This window comes from Halichoerus grypus, chromosome 1 (genome assembly GCF_964656455.1).
Source record: "Halichoerus grypus chromosome 1, mHalGry1.hap1.1, whole genome shotgun sequence".
NCBI lineage: Eukaryota > Metazoa > Chordata > Mammalia > Carnivora > Phocidae > Halichoerus > Halichoerus grypus.
This window is the reverse complement of record NC_135712.1, coordinates 140,478,764-140,506,703: the sequence shown is the minus strand read 5'-3', so window position 1 is coordinate 140,506,703 and position 27,940 is coordinate 140,478,764. Positions and strand designations below refer to the sequence as shown.

Sequence of the window (27,940 nt, the reverse complement as noted above, 5' to 3'; positions counted from 1 at the left end):
GGTTCCCAAACTAAAAAATGTGCTTTGTTGTTTGCCCCTGGCATTTCACGGTAGCCCAATACCCTGCGTTACTGTAGCAATAGATAATGGAAAGAGCTAGACCTTGTCAGGATTTGGGGAACTGGAAAAAAAAAAAAAAAAGCAATGACCACCTGAGATTCAGTCCAAAGGTATTTGAATATAGGGCTTGTTGGAAAACGTTTTTGAACAGGCGAGACTGGCAGAAAGTTTTAAATCAATATCAAAATAGAACTGGTGTTCTAACCCACACAAGCACTATGCCATGGTGTGGGTGGGTCACGAGTGGAAGGACACGGAGCCCCCACCCCCTGGAGCTCACCCCGCAATAATGAGAATTTCTCTTGACACAGATAGATACCACTCTCAGAGAGTTAGCAACAATCGTATTAAAACACTCCAGCCCCGAAGAGCTTCAGATTGCTGAAGTTGGTTAAAAATGCATTAGCTCTTCCCCAACACAATTCTGAAAGCACAGTAAAATCAAAAAGTCTGCGCTAGCCGCCCGATGAACTTGAAGTAATGAGGTCTATAAGTTGACTTGAACAGAAGAAAATGATATTAAGCTTTCATGGAGGACAAATGAAAGTATCTACCTGTAACCTTTCTGACAGCCAGAGACCCTTTGCCATTTAAAACTCTGCTGCTGTGGCGCGTTATTCCCAGGCAGCTGAGAGTTTAATAAGACTTCGCCGAGACACCTCACCTTCCAGTCCCCGGCTGCTTGCTGGCAACCCTATGGCACTCTCCGAGGAAGCTGACAATCTGAGCTAACATCGGGGCACGGATTTCCTCAGATAGAGGGGCACTGGCTGGCATAGTAATGTCTGCCCGCTGCCCCCTCCGTGCATGCAGATCGCACCACGGTCTGATTCCAAGCCAGTCGCAGCGCCTGGCACCCTTGGGGTTGATCTTGGAGATTCTGCTGGTCCTTGCTCTTCCTTACCGAAATACCCGGCTCTCCTGCTGAACGAAGCGCTGCCCCTTTAGTGTGATATGCAAGGCTTTCTTTGAGCAAAGCCCAACCTTCCTGGTCCAGCCTTCATTCCCAACATTCTTCCCATCAAACCCACCATCCGCTGTGCTCTGCTTACTCGGGTTAGGGTTATCTGCTCTTCCTCTGTGCTTTGTCCAGCCTGTGACTCTCATGGTCTCCAGCCAGCCCACTCTTCTACCTTCAAATTCTGGCTTTGCTTCACAGGTCGCTCTTCCCAACTAGACTATAAAAGTAGCAGTGATACTTACACAACAGCCAATGCGCCAGGGCCTTTGCTAGGTGCCTTCCCCATTTTCACTCATTTCATTCTGTTCAACCACTCTAGGAGATTAGTATTGTTATTACTATTATTATCATCACCATCATCCCAATTTTCAGAGAAAGAGAGTGAGGCACAGAGAGGCTAAGGCAGCTTGCCCGAAGTCAGAATCAGTTCCATGGGGTTGGAGATCAGGTGTGTCTTGGTCACTGTTGTATTACTCGTGCCTAACACGAAACCTGGCCCATAGTACTGGAAGAGGGAAGGAAGAAAATGCCTCCATGAAGCTGTTTCTGGAGTCAGAATTAATCTCACTCTCCTCTCCTTTCACATCTATTCCCCAGTACTTAACACATAAGTACCTAACACCTAACCTCATAAGGTTGGACCCCCAATTCCAAATAATCTGCACTTTCATCACACACTGCTGCACATCCACACCCTAACCCTCGTTTGCTGGGAAGAAGTCAGGCTTTCCTAGATCAGGTAGTTTCCAGCTCTGGTTCTGCCTGAGAGCAGTGGCCGCCGAGAGAGGAGACCAGGAGTCTGTGGGAGAGGTGGAAGAAAGACCACAGGCAGGGGTTGGAGGCTGTGTGGCTGCCACTTACCCTGAAGAAGCACAGCGCTGCCCCCTCTGGAGTGAAGGGGCTCTGAGAGCTTGCGGGCTCATTTAGAACTACCATCCGAGATGAGTAGTTCCAATCCCCCCTCCTGTGCCTCCCACACTTGCCAATCCCCCCTCCTGTGCCTCCCACACTTTGGCTTCATCCACAGTAGCAGGGGAAGTTCTAGAGGTTATGGAGGAACGGGGGCAATGGATGGCAGCCAGACAACTAAACAGGAAGTGGAGAGGGTAAATGGTGGTGATCATATTGAGGACCTGGGGGTCTCTTCCAGCTGTGTTGGTAAAAGTACTGAGTCCCCTTAGGTCAAGACTTTATCAGGTTTAAAGATCAGGTGTCATTGTCATTGGCCTTCTCTGCAATTCGAGAAGAACCAAAGGAGGGACTTGAGTAGGGAGCCCTAGTTCTTGCTTGACTCCCTCCATGAATAGCTATTCTGTTGGCAGCTAAGGGCGAAAGCTGTCTGTAGACGTCAGACTCTGTAGGGTGGTTTCTCACTTCTGGCAGGGGGCACCTGACACAGAAGGAATTGTATTAAGGGATTTTGTAATTAGTGACTCTCAGCTATCTAGAAAGAGACCTCCCTTCTGCTTTCAGACATTCAATCTTCAAATGCACTTTATTTTGTGGACCACTTATATATTTTTATGTTCTTCCACCACTGGATTGTAAGCTCCAGAAGAGAGGGGGCATGGCCACATTCATAGTTATCTCCTGCCTGCTCCTTTCCCTCTGCAAATTGCAAGAGGGCTGTTTTACAAAATTTTATACTTACGCAATTTAATTGTATGTCATAATAAGCAAGTGTCACTGCTAACATAGACTAATTCTGGTCAAATATTTTGGTGAGCTTCCTTTCAAAAGATCTTTGGAGCCAGGGCCGAAAGTCCAACTGCTGGAGGAGGGCATGCTGAACACAACCCAGGTTCCCTATGAAAGGCATCCATACATTTACTGGAACACATCCAAAATGCCACAGAATCCTGCAACTACCCGTCAATATTAAGACTTTCTTCCCCTTTTTCTTTTTTAACCGAATGTCTGTGAAGAAAGCAAGGTGATTTAAAGCCATAGCTGAAATTCAACAGTGAGATGTCCCTTAAAAGATAGACATTGCTCTTAACACACCCATCAGAGAGAAGATCACATGCCGCTAGCATCGGTTTCCAAAGATTAATTTTAAAAAAGAGGAAAAAAGGAACTCTGATATTGATGACTAATAGAGTAATACAAAAGTAAGTGATCATTTCAAATGTATGATTACATTTTAGCCCAGTAATTATTAATTGCAATGTACTTAAACACATACTCTGTTTCCTTCAGAAAGGATAGGAAATAAAGTTGATTTACAAAGCACTTTCACATAAAATATCTCATTTATTCCTCACAATACTTTTGCTTAGATAGTTCCGTCCCCATTTCACATATGAGGAAACTAGATGCTCAATCCACCACCCACCTAGTAACCAGATTATGAAACAGTATAGATAGTAATCAAGGGCATGGGATCTGGAACAGACAGAAATGTACTCAAATTCTGGCCTTTCCATCTACTGGTCATGTGACTTAGACAAGTTAATAAAATCTGGACCCCAAACTAGATTTTGCAACATAAAATCCTATGATACCATACCAAAGGGCTAAGGAAGACTTGAGGACCAGAAATGGGATGGAATTATATGCATACTCTTCTTTGCCAAATGAGACATTCCACCATTATGGGCATATCTCCACCTTTTGTAAACACTATAGAGTCTAAAAATACTTAAAAGGAAGAAGTGACCCACTCTTATAAACCCTTAGTGATAGGTGGTGTTGGTATCCTATTTACTTATAATATCTATATATATGCTGCCTCCATGATAAAGCAATCTGAGGCACTTTACAATAAAATTCACCACTGTGAGCTGGGCAGGGAATGGGCTAAGCCTCCCCAGTTGAGGAACCAATCTGGACCAGATCCAAAAAATGCTGGGAGTGTCACTGGGCACAAGGCCTTGCGCTAGCACTCTGGGTCCATCCCAGGAGGCAGGGCTATTTTGATAGTAGCTCCATCCTAAGAAGAAAACATCCCACGGGCCAGATACAGCTGGAAAGCCGCCACCAGAGCTGATCGGTGAAACTGTTGCTGGAACTAAGAAATCAGGTGTATTCGTTAACTATTGCTACAATAATGCAGTGTAACAAACCACCCCAAAACTCAGTGGCTAAAAGCAAAACACTTTTTTTCTATTCAGCATCTACAGATCACCTGGGGCAGCTCTGCTTCATTTGGCACGTCTCTGGGTCTGGGTCTTCTCCTTGGCCTTTCATCCTTCCTGAACTAGAGGGCTTGCCAGAGCATGTTCTTTTCAAGACGATGGCAGAGGTACAAGAGGTAAAGAAGAAACACCCAAAGCCTCCTAAGTCCTCGACTATAAATTGGTACCATCACTCCAGCTCTGTTTCATTGATCAAACAAGAGGCCAAGGCCAAAGTCACAAGGCAGGAAGTACACTCTGACTGTGACAGAGCCATGATAATTATGCAGTGCAGGAAGACACAAAGAACTTGGATCAGCAACTACTTCACACCTACTTAGGCAGAGTCATTTTTTTCCTACAACTTAGTGGGTTTTCTATGTATTTGATTCCAGTCCATTCTACGTGTTAGAGCCACAATTTTTTTCAAGACAGGCTTTTCTATCCCGATTTAATTACTAGCACTTTGGGCACAGCTGGTGGCAGTAGTACTATACCTTTAAGCTTCATAGGAGGTTTAAAAGTCACTTTGTAATAGTTTTTAATGTTATTAGTCACACCCCTGATTGGGTCTTTACCCTGAGGCCATGTTTTCCTGCAAGCCACCTAGATTTGGTCTTTGTCTCTCCTGCTATGATTCAACAACCAGACCCTAGACTTGATCTTTGTCCCCAGGCCATATCTAAATTCGAGAATCTTTTTCTGGCTGGAGAGGCTGAAGATTAGAAACAGCTTTATTTTTTAAGCCAACAACTTCTGGGCTGCTTGCAAACTGTGTTTTATTTGGTTCTGAGCATATCTCCTTTCTTGTAGTATTTACCTATATGCATTTATTTAAAAGCAAACAGCTCATGCTTTCAAAATTTTTCTTGGCAAACGAGTTTCTCCTAGCTCCCCCGCCCTTTCATTTGATCATGCTGCTCACTGCTCTGCATGCTTACACCATGCAACAAATCAGTGGGTGGAAAAATCCTAATATTTAGATTTGCATACACAGAATGTTCCACTTGAACCTTAAGGTCAAATTTATCTGTACGAAACAACTCTTCTAGAACTCTACTGAGTGATAGCAAGATCTGGCTTAGCCCTAAAGAAGAACTTAGAATTTTTTAATCGTACTATGTTTAGATCTCTTCTTGGAACCATAGAGAAGAAATAAGAGAACAGGATTTGGATATTTCTATTTTGGATTTTCAAAATCTTACCTTTGTCCCTTGGAAGGGCCGCAGGCGCAAATTCTACCAGTCTTGAAGTGTGTGGAACAGAACTATACCATTTGTTAGCCCCAATAAATAGTGGAGTCATGGAATACCAGTTATTTGGTAGAGCATTAGATGATAGAATGGTTTGGTTCCATCAAAAGCATGACACAGATCAGTTCAAGTTCATGAATAAAAGATTCCTCCTTTTTAAAATTTTTTAAAAAGATTTTATTTATTTATTTGACAGAGAGAGAGTACAAACGGGGGAGTGGCAGGCAGAGGGAGAAGCAGAAGCAGACTCCCTGCTAAGCAGGGAGCCCAATGTGGGACTCGATCCCAGGACCCTGAGATCATGACCTGAGCCAAAGGCAGATGCTTAACTGACTGAGCCACCCAGGCACCCCAAGGTTCCTCCTTTTAGAGTTAACCACCAATTTCCTCCACAAAGGCTCTAGACTGATTTATAAAGCTTATGATAGTGCTTAGGTCTATTAGTGGATGTATAAACTATCTATGGCCCATCACCCTCCACTGCAGAACCAGTGAGTTCAAGGCTGTAGACACTACAGACTTTTGCAAGTATATGGGTGCACACCCCTCTTTATCCCACTGGTGGCAACAAGAGGCTAACCTATCAAAAGTGTATCGCCTGTCTCCACTAGAGATAAAGCTAAGCTTCTTACCTCTAGGAATCCCTGCATAAATTCAACTTTTAGCATAGGGCAAATGGACCAGGACTTCCTGGAATATAGGGCAACAGAGCTGGCTTTGGTGCTTACCTCTCCACAGTCTGTAGATCTAACTGGGGACTCAGCTGCCAACAGACCCAGCCCTTCTCTAGGTTCATGGAGGCTGTATACTACATGGGTTTGGCCCAACTCATTCCAAAGAGGATCAATCAGCCACTCCACAAACTAGACAAAGAGGGGCTCTTATTCCAACCCAAATGTTTGGGCAGGAGGTCCTGACATATTGCCTTATACCTCCCATATCAAACTTGGTATGACTAGTGTACTTAGAATTTAATCTCCCTGGATGGGCGATATAATTTCCTTATGATGTCCTCCTCTGGGCCCAGCAAGAGGCTCTAGCTATAAAAGTAGGGTGTTGTCTACCTCTAGGCCTGCCTTAGGAGTCAGCATAATCACATATAAGTCCTTGGTCCCAGTGCCCCAGAAGCAGGTTTGTCACCTCAGGTTCTACTGAAAGAAGCATGTTAGTCCATTGGGCCCAGGAGAAACAGGCTGTCAGAAGAGAAATGCTTTGAGACAACAATCGTGGTCGTAATTTGCATAGTTTTCTGTGTGTTGATTGTCCTATGTTCTATATATATGTTTTCTAACACAGCAACTTCTGTGGAAAAAAGCCTAGGCTCAGAGAAATTAAAAAACTTGCCTCAGGTCTCCCAACAAGCACTGGGACCTGAAGGCCGGCATTGTGTCTCCACAGTCCCACTGCTCTGCCCTGGTGTATGTTATCTGGCCTGCCCGCCCTGGAAATGCAGTATTTACCAGTAGGAAGGGTTTGCCAGCCAGGCATGATTCTCAGCTTTGAGGATAGAGATGTTAGTTGACTGCTCCTTCATCCGTTTTCCTGAACACATTCTATCTGGAAATTTGAAAGTCTGTATTCTCACATGGACAGAGGCTCCCCTCTGTCCTCTTCTTGGAAGAGGCCTTTTCCCCAAGAGCCTGTTCTTGGAAGGAGACTGAAGTCTCCTCTGCATACTGAGCCAACCCAAATGTTTGTTCTCAGAACCATTTTGAGCTGCTCAAGTGCACAAAGACTTCAGTGGAAATTCCAGACTTCTACAACTTAGAACGTGGCAGAAATGAATTCAGTCTGGAAATTTCAGTATCTTACCTATAGAATCTGACTTTGATGAGCACTGGCTGTTCCACCAAGAGGAATTAGCTGCAAGTGTTCTAATTAGTCTACTACATGGGGGCTTATATCAAACACTTGAATTGTGGGTCAAGTCCTTCAAATACAATCGTAGTCATTTTACAGTTGATTCTAAGAAGTAACAGGAAAATGGGATCGATTACTTCTTGAGACATTTGTGAATATAAAATCATAGTGACAAGAGAAAAAAGAAAAGTTTTTCTGAAATGCTATGGAGTAAATTCTGTTGGAAGAAAAGGAGGAAGCCTTAACTTCCATTGTTTTATACCACTGAGAAGTAAATATGATGTATTGAGAGACTATTCATCATCACTCTGGTTCGTGGAGTGGTTTGGAAAGGCAGGCACTGTCGAAGCATGAATAGTTAGAACTTCTGCTGGACTCACACAGTTTGGCCCAAACTGGGTATCTGCCCTCCACTTCTAATATGCATGTATTGATTTTTTAAAGATTTTATTTATTTATTAGAGTGTGTGTACGAGGTGGGGGAGGGGCAGAGGAAGAGGGTGAAGCAGACTTTCCACTGAGCGCGGAGCCCAGTGTGGGGCTCGATCTCAGGACCCTGAGATCATGACCTGAGCTGAAGTCAGACACTTAACCAACTGAGCCACCCAGGAGCCCCCAATCTGTTATGTATGCTGACCTTCAGTGAACAGCATTGTGAATACCCAGAACCCAGGAGTTGTTCCTACCTCCCCCTACTGTTGCATCTCCATATCCAATCTCTAAATCCTAATAATCCATTGATATTAAGGTAACTGGAAGCCATTCCACTCTCTTCATATAGCACCATATTCAGGCTCTCATAATCTGGCAACTGAATTCCCCAAGCTGCTTCCTAACAGGCCCCCTGGCCCCAGTGTTACTCCTGCTCACTCCAACCTCTGTGCTGCTGCTGGTGTGATCTTTCTGAAATGTAAAAGGGATTCCGCTGTCTAAAACTCTCCACTTGGCCCCTGCAGTTATAAACTCCTTAGCCTGTTTACACAGTGCTGCTCATCTGCTGTGGCGGCCTTCACACCAGCACACGGTCACTCTAGCTAATTCAACAAGCAATAGGGCCAAGATGCTGTATTGCTCTTTCTTCTCTCTCCAAGCTTTGGTTTCTGTTTCCATGTGCTTGGAATGCCCCTTCTCTGACCCCATACTCCCCGGAGAGAGATAGGCATGGAAAGCGAGCAAGTGTGGGCAGTAGAGACGGGTGTGCAACACGATGTAGAAGGACACTCACCAAAACTGTTTGTGGGGATCCCTACAGGATGGGGTGGCAGGGGAGGTGTTAAGGGAGTGGAATTGCATGATATACTTTTTGCCTTCCTATAATGCTTACGGATTTTTTTATTGAGAATATGCTTAATTTATCTCTTTATATTTTTTCACCACATTTTCCCATCCTCACCTTTAGAGATACTGATTCAATGGGGAAGCATCCAGGATTCTGACCTTCCACAGCCTCCCCACCTCCCCCTAGACTCTGTTAATCAGTTTTGGGAATCGTGGTTGAAATGATTATTTCCCAATATAAGGCAACTGACACCTCTGAGAAAAACGTCAACTCTATTATACAATACTTTTTTATTATTTCCTTTTCTTTTGTAGTAGCTTAATTCCACTACCAATACATATTCTCATGTCTCTACTACACTTGAATTATCTGTACGAATTATAATAGCCTTGACAGCCATCTAAATAGCCACATTTGAATAAAGGGCCTAAATAATCATTGTAAAAAGCATGTGTTTGTGCAGTAAGTTTATAAACCATTTTAAAATTAAGGCAAACAAGAAAAAAAGCTACAAATACAAATATCAGGGCTTCTTAAATCCTAAATTTTTAACACTAACTTAAGCACCATTTGATTGGTTCTCAAAACAATGGCTATTCTCAAAGTATAAAATAGAAAGTTATTACAAATATCAGCTTTGGTATAACATACCTATTTCCCTATTTTCAAGTTTTTGACTTTGGGAAAATATAAACATGTAAGTGTTCTTATAATTAACTTTTGAAAATATTTATAATACCCTAAAATTCAGACATTAGAGCATCTATTTCTTTAAATTTGTTAGTTATATTTTCAATACATTCTCCAGCTTTTAATTTTATCCCATCAATTACAAGATAGTCCTCTTCATAGTGGTTTTCAAATGGATTGCCTGCTGGAACTTCAGGGTTACATTTAGGTAACTGTAAAAATAACCACACAATTCATCAGAACTACATCAGATTTACTGGAAGAACAGGCTTAATTATTTGAACAAAATGTAAAGTAGTCAGTAACTTCACAAGCCACAGCAGTTACACAAAGCATTCCGTTATGCTGGTGGTCAAATAATGATCCCCATGTAGAGTAGAATGTATAGTAAATGTGTTAATATGAGAAGAACTGATTATTCAGGCCCTATCTCTTCTCCCCAACTTTATACATATTTAGTTTTAATATTAAGCTTTGGGAAAACATGATCAGCTTCATTCTATGAGTTTTCTAGATTTGTTTATTTTCAAATTATTATTATAGGGAATACAACTTAAAACCATTTAAATCACTTTCTCTGGCTATCTTCTCATAAGCCTCTGCATTACTTACAAATAGCAATCATTTGCTCTAGCTCAGTAGGAAGGGACACTAGTAAAAACAATGCAAACATCCATAAACACACACAAGATTTATAACTTCAAGGCTCATTAAAGGTAGAGTGAACCTCCATGAAATTAAGAAAAAAAATAATTTATACAAGTATTTTCCCGTATCAAAAAATGTACCTTTTAATACAAATAATTATTCACTAAACTCTGTCTTATTTATATATGGCTTATCTAATTCAGGTGGATTTTATAAAAATCTGATATTAATTCCCTCTCATTGCTTGCAAAGCCGGGGCATGACAACCAGTGTTAATATTAGCTAAAGAAGAGTGTAATGAGGAAGGTGACTCTACTAAGGAAAATAATCTTATAAAACATTTCAGTGACAAATAGAAGAGAATTTTGATTATCCACGTGTGTATGCATTTTTTTTTTAATGTTGCTACTCTCACCTGTTGGTATAAATGCTTGAAGAGTAATCAACCTGAACCCTCATATGTGAAATGAAGGATGAAAACCATCAAATTTACAACTTTGAAAAGAGCTCAAACAATATCTGCTCAGAGAATAAACATGCTCAGAACCTTAAAATTACCAGGTGGCTCTTTTGGGGATGTTAGCTTGTAAGAGGCCACTTTCTCCTGCAAACACAACACAGCTCCAGTTTTAAGTGGTGTTAACTTTGGAAGCCATACTAATTTTCCCTACTAACTTAAAAAAAAGAAAGCAAGAAAAAGAAAAGAAAAAAAAAAAAAAAAAGAAAAAAAAGAAACCCCTGAGGTGATCATTTCTTTTCTTTTAAACTGGAAATTGTTCCAGCTTTGATAGTTGGTTTCATTGCTATTCTCCTCATTTAAAAGTGAACAAGGCCCTAAATATACTGAACCTGGTATGAATGCCAGGCTTACAAAGCTCAGTGCAGAGAAGGGCTTATGAACCAGTCTGCAGGGGGCACTTACCTGCCTGCCAGCAAGTTAAAATGGTTAATTTTTACAATTCCTCAGTGGCTTTTGAAAGCATAAAATATTGCAAGAATCTAAAACAAAAAGCAAGCTCCTGCCTGGTGATATATTAAAACTATGTATTTTACCTTAAGAAATAAAAATCAGAAGTCATTTTCTGTTCTATCATGTTACTGGTTATAATGGTAAAACAGAAGCCAATTCTGTGGCTGTAAAAGCTCCAGGACATCTCTATAAAAATCAACCTGGCCGGAGTTTTGAAAAGACAAACTGCAAAGACTGAAAACACATTGCACACAACCATATGGTGCTCCAACAAAGCACACATTTGCTAGGAAAGAATAATTTGTATATTAATTACATGTATATAATATATATGTCACCAGTCTATAGATCTTGTTTTACAGAAGGTAAGATCTATACAGAGAGAACAAGTTTTCTCAAAAAGGAGCTCTAATTGGAAAAATGGCATTCACAACCCATGCAAATTCAAATACAGGTTGATATTGCTGGTGCTAATTAAGAAAGCTATGTTTTTCAAGTTGGTAAGAGTTTTCAGCATTAATTTTATTTTCTTTTGGCGTATTGATCTCTTTAACAGTAACTCTTGTATATTTTGATTTCTAACTCAAGAAGGGAGGTGTTTACGAATCATCTTTTTTCTTGTTGGGAGTCCTGAATGAAATCACCCAACTGGGCAGTCTGCCAAAGTGTGTAAACAACCTTGTCCATATACAAATCCACCTTTTTCAGCATCTGAGAAGAGACCCACTGGGGAACAGGTAGTTGCTCCAAGTGAGAATGTGAGAAAAGAGATGAAGTAAGGAAATCTCAGCCCTTACTCTCCGGTGACCGCCACTGCCAATTCTCATCTGTAATAACAGCTAACCTTAGGTGTCAGTTACTATGCAAAGTATTCTTCCCGGTTTGCCTTATTTAAAAAAATCCTCTGTGGCATGTGATAAGCAACTGTGCCAAATTACACAAGTCCTCAATGGCAGGACTAGGAGTGGGACATTGATATGATATTCCAGAGTCAGTGCTCCTAACCATTGTGCTCTCTTGACTCCAGGCACAGTATGTATCTACACGAATGAATGAGAGAATGAATGAAACCTTAAGGATACAGGACTTCTTGCTGCCATTTTTCTCCCTATTTCGAGAACAGCTGTACTGCCTTGTGGAAGTGTCTGCGTTATGACTTATTTTTCTCACACCTACCACATTGCTGCTCTGTATTAATGACCTGGGCTCGCACCCTCATTTTATTTGCACGAACATGGAGCTGATGTGCTGAGCAGCTTGTCAACCAACTTAAAATTTATGTTGCCACATACAAATATTGAATAAAGTAAGCACACACTTACTTAGCCCAACATAGGTAGCCAAAAGAAAAAAAGAAGGAAAATTCTACCTCCAGTGTGTTAATAATGAGGTCTGTCCCTGCAGAGGTTGTTCTGTGCACGAACCAGGTAGGGCAGATGTCCTAGCACGCTGCTCTTAGCCTGGCCCGTTCTCCTGACTGTTAAGATGGGCAGCAGTGGAGAGGTCTCTCTGCTGTGGCACCCCATCAGCTACTGTGAGCTCCCCCCCATTCCTTCTTCATTCCAGCCTCAAAGATCTGAAATACAAAGAGTTCCTCCGCTCACAGATTTTTTTTTTTTTCAAAGACCGATAGATGTATTCTGACTTTTCAACAGGCTACTAGTTTATTATTCACTTCAGGATAATCAAGGGCTCAAATTTCAGAAGGGAAAAAAAGAGTTCTCCATATAATTAAAATGTACATCCAGAAACAATTTCTGCCATGTAAAGAACCTGAAGTTGCTGTTTAGGCCTGATCATGGGCTACCTTTGCTCCTGCATTTACCTCCTCTTCCCGCTCCTCTTCGGACTCATCAGGGGCCGCGGTTGGCTCTAGCGCCTGCTGCAGCATTTGCTCCAGCTCTTTCAGCATAGCCTCTGTCTCAGAGACAACTAAAAAACATCAGTAAAAAAGGCTACATCTTCATTAATTCAATCGAATCCATAATCTTAACCACCCCAAAAGAGAACATCGTCTAAATGGGCCAAGATAAAAAAATAAATATTTTGTATAATTTTCATGTATGACCTCTGCTTGATGCAAAATAATTATGGATTTCCAGGTGAATATTTTACACTTATTCCTTTAAAAATGTAGGTGATATTCTTGCTATGGTCACAAAAAGCTCACTAGAAGGGTTTTTTGTTTTGTTTTGTTTTTTTAAATCAGGGCCAAACTAAATTGTTTTTTATAAACCAGGGGTCAGCAAACTCTTCCTGGGAAGGGAAAGAGAGTAAATATTGCAGGCCTTGTGGTCTCTGTCACCAGCACTCATTTCTGCGGCTACAGTCCAAACCATAGACATGGACCTAAACAAATGTGGGTCACTATGTTCCTATCGAACTTTATTTACAGAAGCAAGTGGACTGTGGGCCACAGTTTGCCATCCCTCCAGTAAATTCTTAAAACTACTGTTTAAAAGGGGAAACCATGTAATTAAATGGCTAGGCTAAACACAGGCTAGTCTATTCCTAATCCAAACACCAACAAATCTTAATTGCTTAATCGGATATCTATCTGTATCTATCTATCTAATCTATCTATCTATATATATATGTAGATATAGATATATTTTAAATACCACACTTAAACAAAATTTGTGTGTGTGTGTGTAGTACTGTGACATGAATTCACTGAACTTGCTGAGATAAAATAATAACCCCACAAAAGAAATAAACTATTATATAACTCTATAGACTCAACTACTGATTAATAACATGCAGTTGAATTCCTGACTTAAATAAAATAAACATTTTTGTTTGATATAGTCTTGTTGAAGTAAAAATCAAGGAGACCACGTGTGGCCTGCTGTCCTGTACAACAGACAGATTGAGCATCTGAGAAGCCCTTCCAAAGGCAACATGATTCAAAGACAGAGGCCATGAATACACACCCCATCATTTTCCACTCTGGTGACAGAAAGCTGACATACCACCTCCTATTATCCACCATTCTTTGGCAGGTCACCAAAAATCACACTAGGTAGAGCAGCTAAAAGTTCGTGGAACATGAAAATAGACCCAAGCAGGACATACGCTTTCAAGCTAAAATATTATCAATGAATATGGAAGCAAGGCATTCTCAGCACTAAGTTTTAATCTAATTGTTGAACATATTTCAAAATTTTCTAACTAATCATGTTTAGGAAGAGTGCATATGATATATGCATCCCTTTATGTGTGTGTGTGAACACACACACACAGGCATCCTTGTAAACTAAGCACCTTGTAAGGTAAAAAACAGAGATTGTTAATGTGAAAAGTTTTATGTTTCCTTTCCTCCAGTTCAAAAGAATCCATGTTTTATCAGAATCTTCTTTGTTGATAATTTTCTCTCATCTTTTACTCATAAGAAGGAAATTTTAATGACTTTAAAAAAATTTTTTTAAGGTTTTATTTATTTATTTGACAAAGAGAGACACAGTGAGAGAGGGAACACAGCATGGGGAGTGGGAGAGGGAGAAGCAGGCTCTCCGTCGAGCAGGGAGCCCAATGTGGGGCTCGATCCCAGGACCCTGGGACCATGACCTGAGCCAAAGGCAGATGCTTAATGGCTGAGCCACCCAAGTGCCCCAGGAAATTTTAAAATTCTGCTAGAACATTATTAAATAATAGTGTTAAATAAAGTCATGGGAGGTTATGAAATAGAAAAGTTTCCCTTTCTTGGTTGTCACTACAGTATAAAAAAATTTTTAGTTAACATTTTTCACATTATAATTTTATCTAATAAATAATAAATAATTTTTCTGTCAATACTTATCACTTGCCCCAAGTACTTTTATATTCATTCAACAAATATCAATTATTTGCCTACTAAGGGCAAGGGACTCAAGAGAGTAGGCACAGACCAATGAACCTCCCTGGCCATCATCTCTTCCCAGCCAGTCTTAGGTTTTCTCTATGGAAGACTTCTTTCAAAACAGTTTGAAAGTAGCATTCTGATAAGCCATTTGCATACCACAGAACCAGTTCTTATGTTTAAAAACACAACAAAAACTATAACTGACCTGTTAGTTTTGTCCACATATATATGTGTTCTGTGTAATTGCTAAAGCATAAGAACACAGAGTTTGAACTATTGTGTTCTAAAACAATGGTATTCCAAATTTGGTAATAAGCATAAGAATCACCTGGAGGATTTACTACAAAAACATGAATGCAACCCATGTCTACTGACTCAGAATTTTCTAGAGGTATGTACATTTTTATTGAAGCAATTTTGTTAATGGAATTAACCTCTCTTTATGATAGATTTCCTACTTAGTAACCTGTTACTTAACAGACAACTACCTGTGGTTATCTTCACACTGATTCTCCAGTCCCACTCACGGACGTTGTGTTTTCCTACTTTACATTCTGAGTCTACAGAAATTGATACTGACATTCAATGCACTGTTAAGAAGATGGATTTTGAGCTACACTCTAAAGGAAAAATGGCACACAAACATCTTTATATTTCTAAGGCTAGGCTAAAATACAATCAATTTATGATAATGAATGTCATTGCCGAATGGCATCGTAGTCCCTCCATTTTCAAGTGATCTGGAAAAATATGTACACTGCCTTTTGATCAAAGGGTAGACAAAGTAATGGATGACTTCATAAATCAACCAGGGTTCATAACACCAACTTGATTAATGTCAAATTCTGCCACCAGAGCAATGGGAGGTTTGCTTTTCTAAATAGGTATTCCTATATTGTAAATGGATAGAGTTCAAAAATAATTCTCAAGAAACAGCAGTTACTGTAATCTACAAACTAGGTTATCAAAATTGGCCAATGATATCCTCCAAAGATAGAGACAGAATGAATGCTTTTGCTGATTGCATGACCAATCATCTTCTATCAATACTGATTATCTTGTAGTTTCCCTGACTTGTTTCAATTTGTTGTTTAGAGTAAAGTGGTAGCATTACAGTTATTCCATCACTCAGAGAAAATTCTTTAAAAAAAGTAAGAAAAAGGTATCTCTTATACCGAAGTCCGTATCTGGCTTTTAAAAGTGAATTTTTATAAAATGATCTGTGTAGTTTTTCCATCCCTGATAAGAAGTAACTTACTGTTGGTCTCAATAAATCAGTTGCTATTTTAAAAGTCTTCAAATGTATATTTATGGAGTTTTCTCCAATCTCTACTTTTCTACTAAATCTTTAAAGAGGCTGTTTATTTCCTATGTAAAGAGGCTACCGGTTAGGCTACCTACCCCAAAGCTGGCACTGAAAAATATCATCTTCAATAAACTGTCAGGGTCATTTCAATATTGAAATTTTGAAGGCATTCTTATGGAAGAGGGGGAGGAGGACAAAAAAGTACTTGGGTTTTGTTTTGTTATTAAGTAACCACAAACACTCCTCTTGTGTGCTTACAATTTAAATGTAGAGATGAGTAAAATACAAATTGGAATGTAATGAAGAAGAGAGCACCATTCCTGAAGACACAAACAGAAATAGGAGGCAAGGAGTTTTCTAGGAAAGGCGCAGGTAGGCGAACCCTACCTTTTAGTCTATAGGTTAAAGGTAACTCCAAACCAAGGGTAGGTGGGCAAAGTTTGTCCTGAACAGCAAGAAATCACCTTTCTCCCTGTCACCCCTTCTACCTCCCAGCCCCAGCCCCTAAGGCCTTCATGCCCCACCCCCCTCCCCTTTGGGCTTTCCCCATGATTCAGACCTTTCCTATATTAACCATCCTTTTCCATGCTTATCTGTCTCAGGTGGCTGATGAATATATCCTTTGCTAATTTATTAATGAATGCCATAGATTATCAGTTGAACCTGGGTAATATGCCAACCTTTTATTTATTTAAACTTTTATAGATTGTCTACTACCCAAAAAGAAATGAGGTATTTACCAACAAAAACCAATGATACAACAAAACAGATGACGAAAACCCAAAGACAAAAAGAAATCAAAATCAGTTCATTAAAGGGGGTGTGAAGGGCAATAACGAAATCTTAAAATTGCTTAGGTCAGCTACCAGTACTGCGCCCAAACCCGACAGAGTTAGCTTAACGATTCCTGATATTCAAAGCAACCAAGGAAACAGCTGCACACTTTGATTAATTTTAAGAAGATACGTGACTTAGAAAAACCATATAACCTCTTAAATGTCTCGGTTTCCCCATTTATAAAATGGGAGATATAATATCTACCTTATTTACTTCATATAGATCTTACAAGGGCTAAATAAATATATATGAAGTGTTTAGAACAGTGAAGACACATAGTAATTGTTATAGGTGTTGGCTACCATTATTACTATTGGTATTATTATTTCATCATTGTAGATGAATTTTCTTGTCCCTAAACACTGAAAAAAAATGAATTAGAGAGACAATACAAATATAATTCATAATATTCCTGGTAGTAATGTTCCCCAAAACACAGATCTGCTCAACAAATAGCTATTTCTTAGATTAAATCTGCATAGCCATGGGCATACAGTTTAAATTATTTAATGATTCCTCAACTTTTTCTATTAATTTCCAGAAGTCCTCTCCTTGTTGGATAAGAGGGCTTCTACTGCATGTCTTAATCACAGATGAAACAAGTGACATGTGGACAGGTAAAGTAGCTACGCTTAATTAGCTTTCCTCCTGACTTCTAACTAAGGAAGAGAGAAAAGCAAAGGGTAGAGTTTAAAACCCAGAAAGGAATAGCAAATCTGGGCAGTAGGTTGATGGGAGACTTTAGCACCTGGGAGTGTAAGGAAAGTGGCTCCAAAAAGTAGGGCAGACATTCAAGAAGACGGTATAATTTTCACTTGTTCTAAGACTGATCCTACCTCAAGCCAAGAAGAAAAGGAGTGATTTCAGAGACTTAGATTAAAGGATCCACTGAAATATGGGTAGGGGTAAAAAACTGAGGGGGCTTAATCCACTCTTTCAAGAAGTAGTCAGCTCTTGCAAAGAACACAGTTGACTAGATGTTTCTGCTTTTTAGTTGTTTGAAATGGGATAAAGGAGTAAAACATAGATCAGATTAATGATTTGAACAGTTAACTATTGAGCCTTGAGAGCCACACAGAACGGGAGACTCCTGAAAGGGTGTCAGTGGGTAACTATGGAGACGCATCACTCATTTATGCAGAAGAGTGATTTCTAGTCAATGCATTCCTCGCTCTGATGGCTCTCTTCTGCGGTAGCCCCTTTGAGTCGAAGGCAGAAAGGATCCCAGCACTGGAGCCCTTAGCTGCAGTACCAAGGTCTCCTAGTGGGAACTCAGTCCAGGCATAAACTGCTTTTTGCCTTTCTACAGGAATATTTGAACTAATTATGTGAGGCAAAGGGACAACATAGCCAAGAAAAGGCACCCATGTTAGCAGGAAAGTAGTAGCAGAATAAATTTAAGAAGAGATACAAACAACAGAATTTTGGGGCACCTGGGTGGCTCAGTCGTTAAGCGTCTGCCTTCGGCTCAGGTCATGATCCCGGGGTTCTGGGATCGAGCCCCGCATTGGGCTCCCTGCTCGGCAGGAAGCCTGCTTCTCCCTCTCCCACTCCCCCTGCTTGTGTTCCTTCTTTCGCTGTGTCTCTCTCTGTCAAATAAATAAATAAAATCTTTAAAAAAAAAAAAAAAAGAAACAACAGAATTTTGTAGTGGTTTAGGAGAGGAACAAAAGGATTTAAAAAAAATAACTATTCTGTCCTTCTTCTGACTGCTTTCCTTTTTCTTTTAATAAGACTAAAGATGAATGGCTTATTTAGTCAGTTGAAAAACAGTGCCATAGGACCTGGGGGTGGACACAATGGAGAGGGAATATGGCGCGGATAACTACTTGGGGTTTAATGGGCTTTGGAACCTCTTTGCGTGGCTGCCAAAGTTCCATCTTACATATAAGCACTTGCCTGCTTTTCAAGACTATTGAAAATGAAGGAAGAGTAAAGCTCCTTTGAACACTAAAACTTTCTCCCTGCATTCCACATTCACCCTACCGTGTTCTTTTTTTTTTTTTAAGATTTTATTTATTTATTTGAGAGAGAGAGAATGAGAGACAGAGAGCATGAGAGGGAAGAGGGTCAGAGGGAGAAGCAGACTCCCTGCCGAGCAGGGAGCCCGATGCGGGACTCGATCCCGGGACTCCAGGATCATGACCTGAGCCGAAGGCAGTCGCTTAACCAACTGAGCCACCCAGGCGCCCCCACCCTACTGTGTTCTAATACCAATGGCAATTAATTCAGCTGGAAGCCCTAGGCTGCTGCTTTTCTTTTTCTCTCCCTTTGGCACCCCAAGGACCCCAATAATTTTGGAATGGAGAGCTCTGGATTTTAATGTATTGATGCGGGTACTTCCTCCCACAGCCACTGGTGCTTTATTTTTTTAAAAAATTAAATACATGATAGAGCCAGAGAAAATTTAATTCACAGAGATAGAAACCTAAAGACAACTGAAGAGATCTAGTATGCAAATCAATACCAAAAATGACCCACTAATAGTTCTCATATATGTATTTATGTACAACATTTTTTTCTTCCAAAAATTACAACTACATTTGGTAGAATTAAATAGAAGTAAAAGAACTAAAAGCAGGAGAGGTTTTCACATACCCATGTTTTCCTTCGATAAGGCATCATCTGAACAAACATTTTCAAAAGAGCATTTAAAAATAGCTTTCCTAGAAAAAGAATTTGACAGATTTAGTTTCAAAAGAGCAATCATGTATATTTAAGTGGCCATTTGTATATTCATTGATAATTATAAGTTATGAATATATTTCTTTATCTTGAGGTAAGTTTCCTTGGTTGGTTTATACAGTAAGACAGCACGATACAGTGAAAAACCAAAGGGAAATAATATTGATCTGAGCTCTCACTAGGTGAAAAGCACTAATGACCCACCAAGTACCTTATATAGGCTTTTTCATGCAATCCTCCCCCAGAGAACCTACTAAGGAATTGCTACTCTCATTTTATAAAGAAACTGAGGCTCTGAGAAATTGAGAAATTTGACAATGTAGGAAATGGTTGAACATGACACAGCTAAATTCTGTCAGACTGCAAAATCCATGGTTTTCCCACGACACTGTGCTGCTGACTTAGAGAACATTTGTTCAAATGCGTTCTCTAACCATAAGATCTTGAGAAAGCCACTTAGTTTCCCTAAGTCATAAGTTTTTCACCTTTTAAATAGAGATGATTATGATACATCCCCTACCTATTTGATGGGGTTATTGTGAAGTATAACTAAGATAAGGCAGTAAGGCCTTTTTAAAAATTTAATTATTTATCCTCTGAAGAAGGACAAAGAATAAGAGAAGGACTATCATATCAGAGTCAGACTTTGTCTTTGAGCAGGACTCCTTTAATACAGCACTGATTACAAGTCATCAAAAAAATAAGTAAATTAACTGTGTGGTTGGTTCAATGATAAACACTAAAACTTGTCATCGGTGGCTTATCAGTTCATTATAAAGGCCTGTTTCTGGTTTGCACTATTTTTAAACCAAACACCTGCTTCTCATCTGCTTGCTCACATGATATTAATCTTTGATAGTTCTGCTTCAACATATCTGTATAAACATAAAACTTTCTCCATACTTCTAAAACTACTACTTATCACCTTAATTCTTTTAGAAAATTTTAATGTTTCCCTAGAGAAAAAGAATCAAGAATCAGGGGGAAATGTCATAATAACTAAATTATACACACACACACACACACACACACACACATACATACACATTTCAATTTTATCATAATATTTTTCAATAAAGAAATACCTTTTCCTTCTTCTAAATTTTGGCTTCTTCTTTTCAGTAGTGTTTTTGGAAACTTGCATCTATAAAATAACAACAAAAAGATGAGCTAGTTCAAATGGGACTAGATGAGTTCAGTAAGATAATGGGTCCTATATGGTCCAAGTAATTTAGTCCAGAAGAAAAACTCTGGCCCACAGCTCTCAACCACACCTGGAACCCCAAGTCAACCACTTCATAGTCACTACAATTACACTGATCTGCTCAACTTTCAGGAATAGTAGACTAATCCAATGAGTGCCCATCTCCCATGTCCACCACCCCTTCTCACTTCACAAACATATAATAACACTAGGCAAAACAATCTTTATGTTTTAAAACATAGATGACCTTTAAAGAAAGAAAAAGAACTATTCAGATGCCAGAAACATAAGGGGTGCAACACTATACGGATAGGAAGTGACATGGTAAAGGCCTACAAAAAATGTATACCAGGATAGGGCCAAAAGGGTTTGGGATTTTAATATCTAAGCAAAGACAAGATGAAGGATGTGGAGAAATTGGCACCTCTATGCATTGTTGGTGGGAACGTGAAATGGTGGAGCCACTTTGGAATACAGTTTGACAGTTCTTCTAGATGTTAAACAGAGAATTACCTTATGATTCAATAATTCTACTCCTAAGTATATACCCATGAGAAGTGAAAACATTATGTCCATACAAGAAATTGCATATAAATGTTCATAGCAGCATTATTCATAATAGCCCCAAAGTAGAAACAACCCAATTGTCCATCGATGGATAGATAATATGTAGTCTATCCATACAATGGAATATTATTTAACCTTTAAAAACAGCAAAGTCCTGACAAATACTAAAACATGGATGAATCTTGAAGCCATTATGCTAAGTGAAAAGTGAAAAAGTCAGACACAAAGACCACATGTTGTATGACACCACTTATACAAAATGTCCATAAAAAGGCAAATCCATAGAGACAGAGATAGATTAGTGGTTGCCAGTGGAAGGTGGGAAATGGGCAGTGACTGCTAATAGGTATGAGGTTTCCTTTGGGGTAATGAAAAAATGTTCTAAATTCATATAGCGGTATTGATTGCAAAACTGTGATTATACTAAAAACCACTGAACTGCATACTTTAAAACCGTGAATAAATTACATCTCAATAAAGGTATAATTTTTTTAAAAAATTGGTGACATGGAAAAACGGAAAGTAAGGAGATAGAATATATCAATGATTAACAAATGGAACCCAACATAGCGATATTACTGTTAGAAAAAAGCATAATCATAGATAAAAAGGGTTATTACCTAATGCTAAAAGAAACAATCCACCCCAGAAAGTATATCAGTCCTCACCTGTATATACCTAGAATCTCAGCCTTAAAATATATAAAGTGAAAAACAGAAAAGAACCACAAGTAGAAACTGATAAATCTACAGTTAAAAGGAGGTATTTTAATTTACTTCTCATACAAAAATGAAAAAGAAAAAAAAATAGCAAAGAAACGGGGACGTTCAACAACACAGATAATGTTTAATCTAATAAACACATCTTGAACCTGGGACTGAATAATTAAGGAATACATATAGCTTTCAAGCCTGAAACATTTACAAATTTGACCACCTACTAGGTCACAAAGGAAGCCTCAAAATAGTAAAGTAACCTCTCTATTTTACAGACCACAGTCACTGGCTAAAATGCAATAAAATAAGAAATCAGGGGCGCCTGGGTGGCTCAGATGGTTAAGCGTCTGCCTTCGGCTCAGGTCATGATCTCGGGGTCCTGGGATCGAGCCCCCTGTCGGGCTCCTTGCTCAGCGGGGAGTCTTGCTTCTCCCTCTCCCTCTGCCTGCCGCTCTGCCTACTTGTGCTCTCTCTCTATCCCTCTGTCAAATAAATAAATAATCTTTAAAAAAAAGAAAGAAATCAAAACCCAAAAGATAGCTGAATAAAATCTGTAATCAATTCATAGATGTAGAAGAATTACATTCACCCATGAACCTACCCATGATAAGAGTTATGATCTATGTCATTTGGAATTATTGTGTCACATTTTAGTTATTGGTATACGTGACTTATTTTCTCACTGGGTAATACATTTGTCTCCATGCCATTCCTTGCACGCTATAGGAGCACATGAAGTATTTGTGGAATACATGAATGAATAAATGTTCAGAGAAAGATACAATAAAAACAAATATCACTAGGAAAAAACAGTGCCAGTGTTACTGTCCATTCTGTTCCATCGTGGCTGTTGATTTAAGCATTTAACAAATTCACACAATTTGCCCTCATCTCCTAAGACAGAACCTCAATGCAACTTTCACCTCAATGTTAGCTTCTTTTGTCTTTTCACTTTAATCTGCTAAAGTGAGCAGTTTCTTAGCCCATTTTGTCTAATCTTTCACAGTTACACTGATCTTAATTTTACTGATCTTGAATCAAGCAACCACACTGCAAGGGTGGGAACAATTTTTTTTTTATATATATTAAATGTTTAGCAGCTAGCAGAGTGCCATTCACATCGTATGTTCAAAAGCATTAACTATAATGAGATGAAGGTTGAATTTAATAACTCTCAAAGCATTATTAAACAGCTTAAATACCTCAATAACCATTCAAAAGAAGTTTGTATGAAACACTCAGGGAATTCATATTATGATGATGCTAAAAAATAAGTGGACTTTGTGTGTGTGTGTGTGATCTGCAGCCACAAGGTAATATTCAAATATTTTTTCCAGCCCTGTTAAATAAGGTAAAAAAGCATATGGAAATATTATTGTCTAAATCATTGTTCTACATCTCCAAAGACAATGTAGAGCTATTATTTCTATCTTGTTATTAAGGATCAATTTAAATTATGTGCATATTTGAGTATAAAGTGAAAGGGTTGCTACAAGGGGAAATAAGATTAAAGTAACAAAGTACAAACTACTTCATAGGTATTAATAGAAAGAAATACTGTTAAATAGCTACCATAAATCAGGGAGATTTCTGCTAGAGATAATAAATTCCTTTCTACTTTGTTAAATATTCCATAGCAGCCAAAATGAAGTAGTCAGTATTGCCAAATGCCCCGTACTTTCCAGCTCCAAGCCTTGATAAAATATGCTGTGATGGAGAAGAGCACTGAATTTGGAATGACAGGATCATGATTTGAATTTAATCCCTGGTACTTACTAGCTGTATCACTTCCAGTAAGTCACTGACTTACCAGAATATCTAGCAAGAGCCTGGTATAAAGTAGACACTTAATAAGTATTTTCTGACTCAATGACCATTCTGTATTTCAGGACCTTCTTTTATAACTACTGTTAAAAAATAACTATCTCAAAGCTTTTGGGGGTAAGATGAAATTAAATAACATCCCAGAAGGTATCTAACAGTGCTCAACAATTAGTCAATGTTCAATCATTGTTTAACCCGTTATACTAGTCCACTCGGCTAGTGTCAGAATTCTATCCTTTTTCCTTAGAGCATATGACAGAACTTGGCACTTTGTTATGGTTGGACTTATGGTAATCCATTAGTTTCCCAAGGCTGCCATAACAAATTAACACAAACTTGATAAAGCATCAGAAATGTATTTATTTATAGTTCTGTAGGACATAAGTCTGTCTCTTATGGACAGACTCTTAAAGATACTTGTCATCGGATGTGGGCCCAACTAATCCAGAATGATCTCACATCAAAATCCTTACCTTAATTACATCTGCAAAGATCCTTAATTCCAAATAAGGTCACATTCTGAGGTTCCTGGAGAACGTATTTTCTGGGGGCTACTATTCAACCCACAAGTAGATACTATAATCTTTATCTATTTCATCCCTTCCACTTCTCTTCCTGTGTTGCAGCTGATTCTCCCATGTTGTCGAGCCTCATGCTATTCAGAGTCAGGGCCGCCACGTGCAGAATTAGCAATACCTGAGAGTTTGTTAGACATGCAAATTCTCATGCCCATCCTAGGCCTACCAAATCAGAAACTCAGGGAGTGGGGCCCAGAAATCCATGTTTAAGTAAGTTCTTCAGGTGACCTATACCCCAACTAGAGTTTTCTAGGCCTTGGTCTAGCCCACACGCATCCATACAAATATAATGCTATATACTGTCATTGATTTTAAAGAAACCAAAGCAAGTATTAATTCTTTTCTTGCTAGATATAGAGGAATCTACGAGAAGCATACGTATAGAGAGCAAATGCCATTTACTGAAAAAAAAACATATATTTATTTAATGATAATTAGGACTGCTGACTGGAATGGCAAATGGTAGAATTGCCCTTAATTGCCACAGACAGATAATCCATAAGAATTGTGTTTACATCAGATTTATATAATCTTCATAAAGTGACCTGATGTTGCCCATATCCTTAAGTCACTATTCATCTAAATGAAAATAATTTTATTTTTAAGAAGAACAACTGTTAGCTGTGTTCAGTCTGAGGGCATAAAATTTTGATTCAGCATTTTATGCTCATAGAAGACATAAATATGTTTTGTAACATTCCATTGAGAGTAACTGTCAATCAATGATCACTAAAGAGCTGCCTACTTTGACAGAATTTCCAAACGTGAATCTGTGTCTTGAATAATATACACAAACTCCTTGTCAAAAGTTATCATATAGAAGGAAAAGCCAATATTCTTATTTCCTTTTGGAAAATCTGCTGGGAAAATATGCTTGGAATAAGGATGAAAACTAGTTTTATGCAGCATTGTAAATGATGGTTATTACTTAATCTGAGTTTCTGGAGAGTACAAATAATAAAGTTAAGTTTTCAGGCCTAGATAATGATTGTTTTCACTCTTCTTTGAAAAGGGAGAAAATTAAAATAATCATTTTCTAGCCCTATTTTAAACAAGATTTTAACACAGAGAATACAAATCTAGTGCTTCTTACATAAATGTCACTCGATTACCATATGCTCCAGTCCAGTCGCTCTTAGTAGAGTTCAGTATTCCTGCGAGATTTGAACAATATCAGAGATCAGTCCCTGGAAATATGATTTATAAATATCTTGCTGTCCCCTGCACTATCTTTAGCCATGTGTAATTTCTCACTAAAGCACTGTGGATTTCTCTGCTTTGAGGGGTTTAGCAGAGAAAACACTGGAGTGTGTATTCAAGCAGTGAGCTGAGACAGAGGAGAGTATTTTCCCTAAAAATAGAAGTTGACCACTAGACCACCTGAAGTAGAAGGCATGAAAGACTTTCTATTAACACCTCCCAATCCTGGCTGAGGATACAAGTAAGAGCACACTTCAAGAAACTCTATGATTAGCTACTTCACTGATAATTTTTAAAGTCTTGGATTTAATTTTTTTAATGGTCTTTGACTATACCAAGGATAAAACATATAAAATCAGGAGGTTTTTTTTTTAATAGGACAGGTTTCTCTCATATCCATAAAGAGATTAAAAATACTAAAAGCTAATGGAAACAGGGTGTCCAGGGAGTAAAGACCTGCATGAAAAGCAGAATTTATGTCACAATTGTTTATCTGATTGAATGGTACCAGTAAATTAGATTACTTGACCTCTATTTGGAGACTCTAAAAATCCAAGTCTGTTGCAAACAATTCCTGTCTGCACATAGTTTTTCCTAAAGTCACTGGGCATTTTAGCAAGAGGAGAACAAGGGTTTCTAAGGAAGACTTCCTAGAATTGACATACAGGTCTACCTTGGAGCTATTATAGGTTCAGTTCCAGACCACTGCAACAAAGTGAATATTGCAATAAAGTGAGTCAAATGAATTTTTTGGTTTCCCAGTGCATATAAAAATTATGTTTATACTATCCTGTAGTCTATTTGGTGTGCAAAGCATTATGTCTATAAAAACAATGTACATACCTTAATTAAAAAATACTTTATTGCTAAAAATATGCAAACCACCATCTGAGTTTTCAGCAAGTCCTACTCTTTTTCCTGGTGGAGGGTCTTGCCTTGATGTTGATGGCTGCTGACCGATCAGGGTAGGGATTGCTGAAGGCTGAGGTGGCTGTGGCAATTTCTTAAAATAAGGCAACAGTGAAGTTTGCCACATCAATTGACTCTTCCTTTCACAAATAATTTCTCTGTAGTATGTGATGCTGTTTGAAGGCATTTTACCCATAATAGCACTTTCAAAATTGGAGTCAATCCTTTCAAACCCTGCCAGTGCTTTATCACCGAAGTTCGTTATATTCTAAATCCTTTGTTGTCATTTCAACAATTTTCACAGCATCTGCACCAGGAGTAGATTCCATCTTAATAAACCACTTTCTTTGCTCATCCATAAGAAGCAACTCCTCATCCATTTAAGTTTTATCATGAGATTGCAGCAATTCAGTCCCATCTTCAGGCTCTATTTATAATTCTAGTTTTCTTGCTATTTCTACCATATCTGCAGTTACTTCCCCCACTGAAGTCTTGAATAACTCAATGTCATCCATGAGGGTTGGAATTAATTTCTTCAAAATTCCTGTTAAGTTGGTATTTTGACCTCTTCCCACGAATCACAAATGTTCTTAATGACATCTAGAAGGGTGATTCTTTTCCAGAAGGTTTTCAATTTACTTTGCTGAGATCCATCAGAGCAATCACTCTCTATGGCAACTATAGCCTTTTGAAACGTATTTCTTAAATAATAAGACTTGAAAGTTGAAATTACTCCTTGACCCATGGGCTGCAGAATGGATGTTGAATTAGCAGGTATGAAATCAACATTATTCTCATTGTATATCTCCATCGTAGCTCATGGGTGACTATGTGCATTGTCAATGAGCAGTAATATTTTGAAAGGAATCATTTTTTTCTGAGCAGTAGGTCTCAACAGTGGGCTTAAAATATTCAGTAAAACATGTTGTAAATAGAGGTACTGTCATCCAGGTTTTGTTGTTCCATTTATAGAGCATAGGCAGAATAGATAATTTAGCAAAATTCTTAAAGGGCCCTAGGATTTTTGGACTGGTTTCAACTTAAAGTCACCAAGTGCATTAGCCTCTAACGAGAGTCAGCCTACCCTGTGAAGCTTTGAAGCCAGGCATTGACTTCTCCTCTCCAGCTATGAAAGTCCTAGATGGCGTCTTCTTCCAAAATAAGGTTATTTCATCTACAGTGAAAAACAGTTGTTTAATGGAGCCACATTCATAAATTATGTTAGCTAGATCTTCTGGATAACTTGCTTTGGCTTCTACATCAACACTTAACTGCTTTACCTTACACTTTTATAAAGACAGCTTCTTTCCTTCAACCTTATGAACCAATCTCTGCTAGCTTCAAATTTTTCTTCTACAGCTCCCTCTCCTCTCTCAGCCTTCACAGAATTGAACACACATTTCTCTTCTATCCCCCAAGCTCCTCCCACTCCCACT

General features: G+C 38.8%; 1 protein-coding gene across 7 annotated transcripts in view; it reads right to left on the bottom strand.

The window, feature by feature from the left end:
- Positions 1-8,804: 8,804 nt before the first annotated feature.
- Positions 8,805-27,940, bottom strand: part of ZCWPW2 (zinc finger CW-type and PWWP domain containing 2) — a 136,626-nt gene continuing 117,490 nt past the window's right edge. For all 7 annotated transcript variants that reach the window (XM_078072610.1, XM_078072600.1, XM_036093025.2 and 4 more), the window contains 4 exons: positions 20,592-20,650; positions 19,420-19,487; positions 12,663-12,769; positions 8,805-9,431 (listed from right to left, as the gene is read on the bottom strand). In XM_078072610.1, coding sequence (XP_077928736.1) covers positions 9,270-9,431; positions 12,663-12,769; positions 19,420-19,487; positions 20,592-20,650 — 396 coding nt within the window. In that variant the 3' untranslated portion in view covers positions 8,805-9,269. The remainder of the gene's footprint in view (positions 9,432-12,662; positions 12,770-19,419; positions 19,488-20,591; positions 20,651-27,940) is intronic.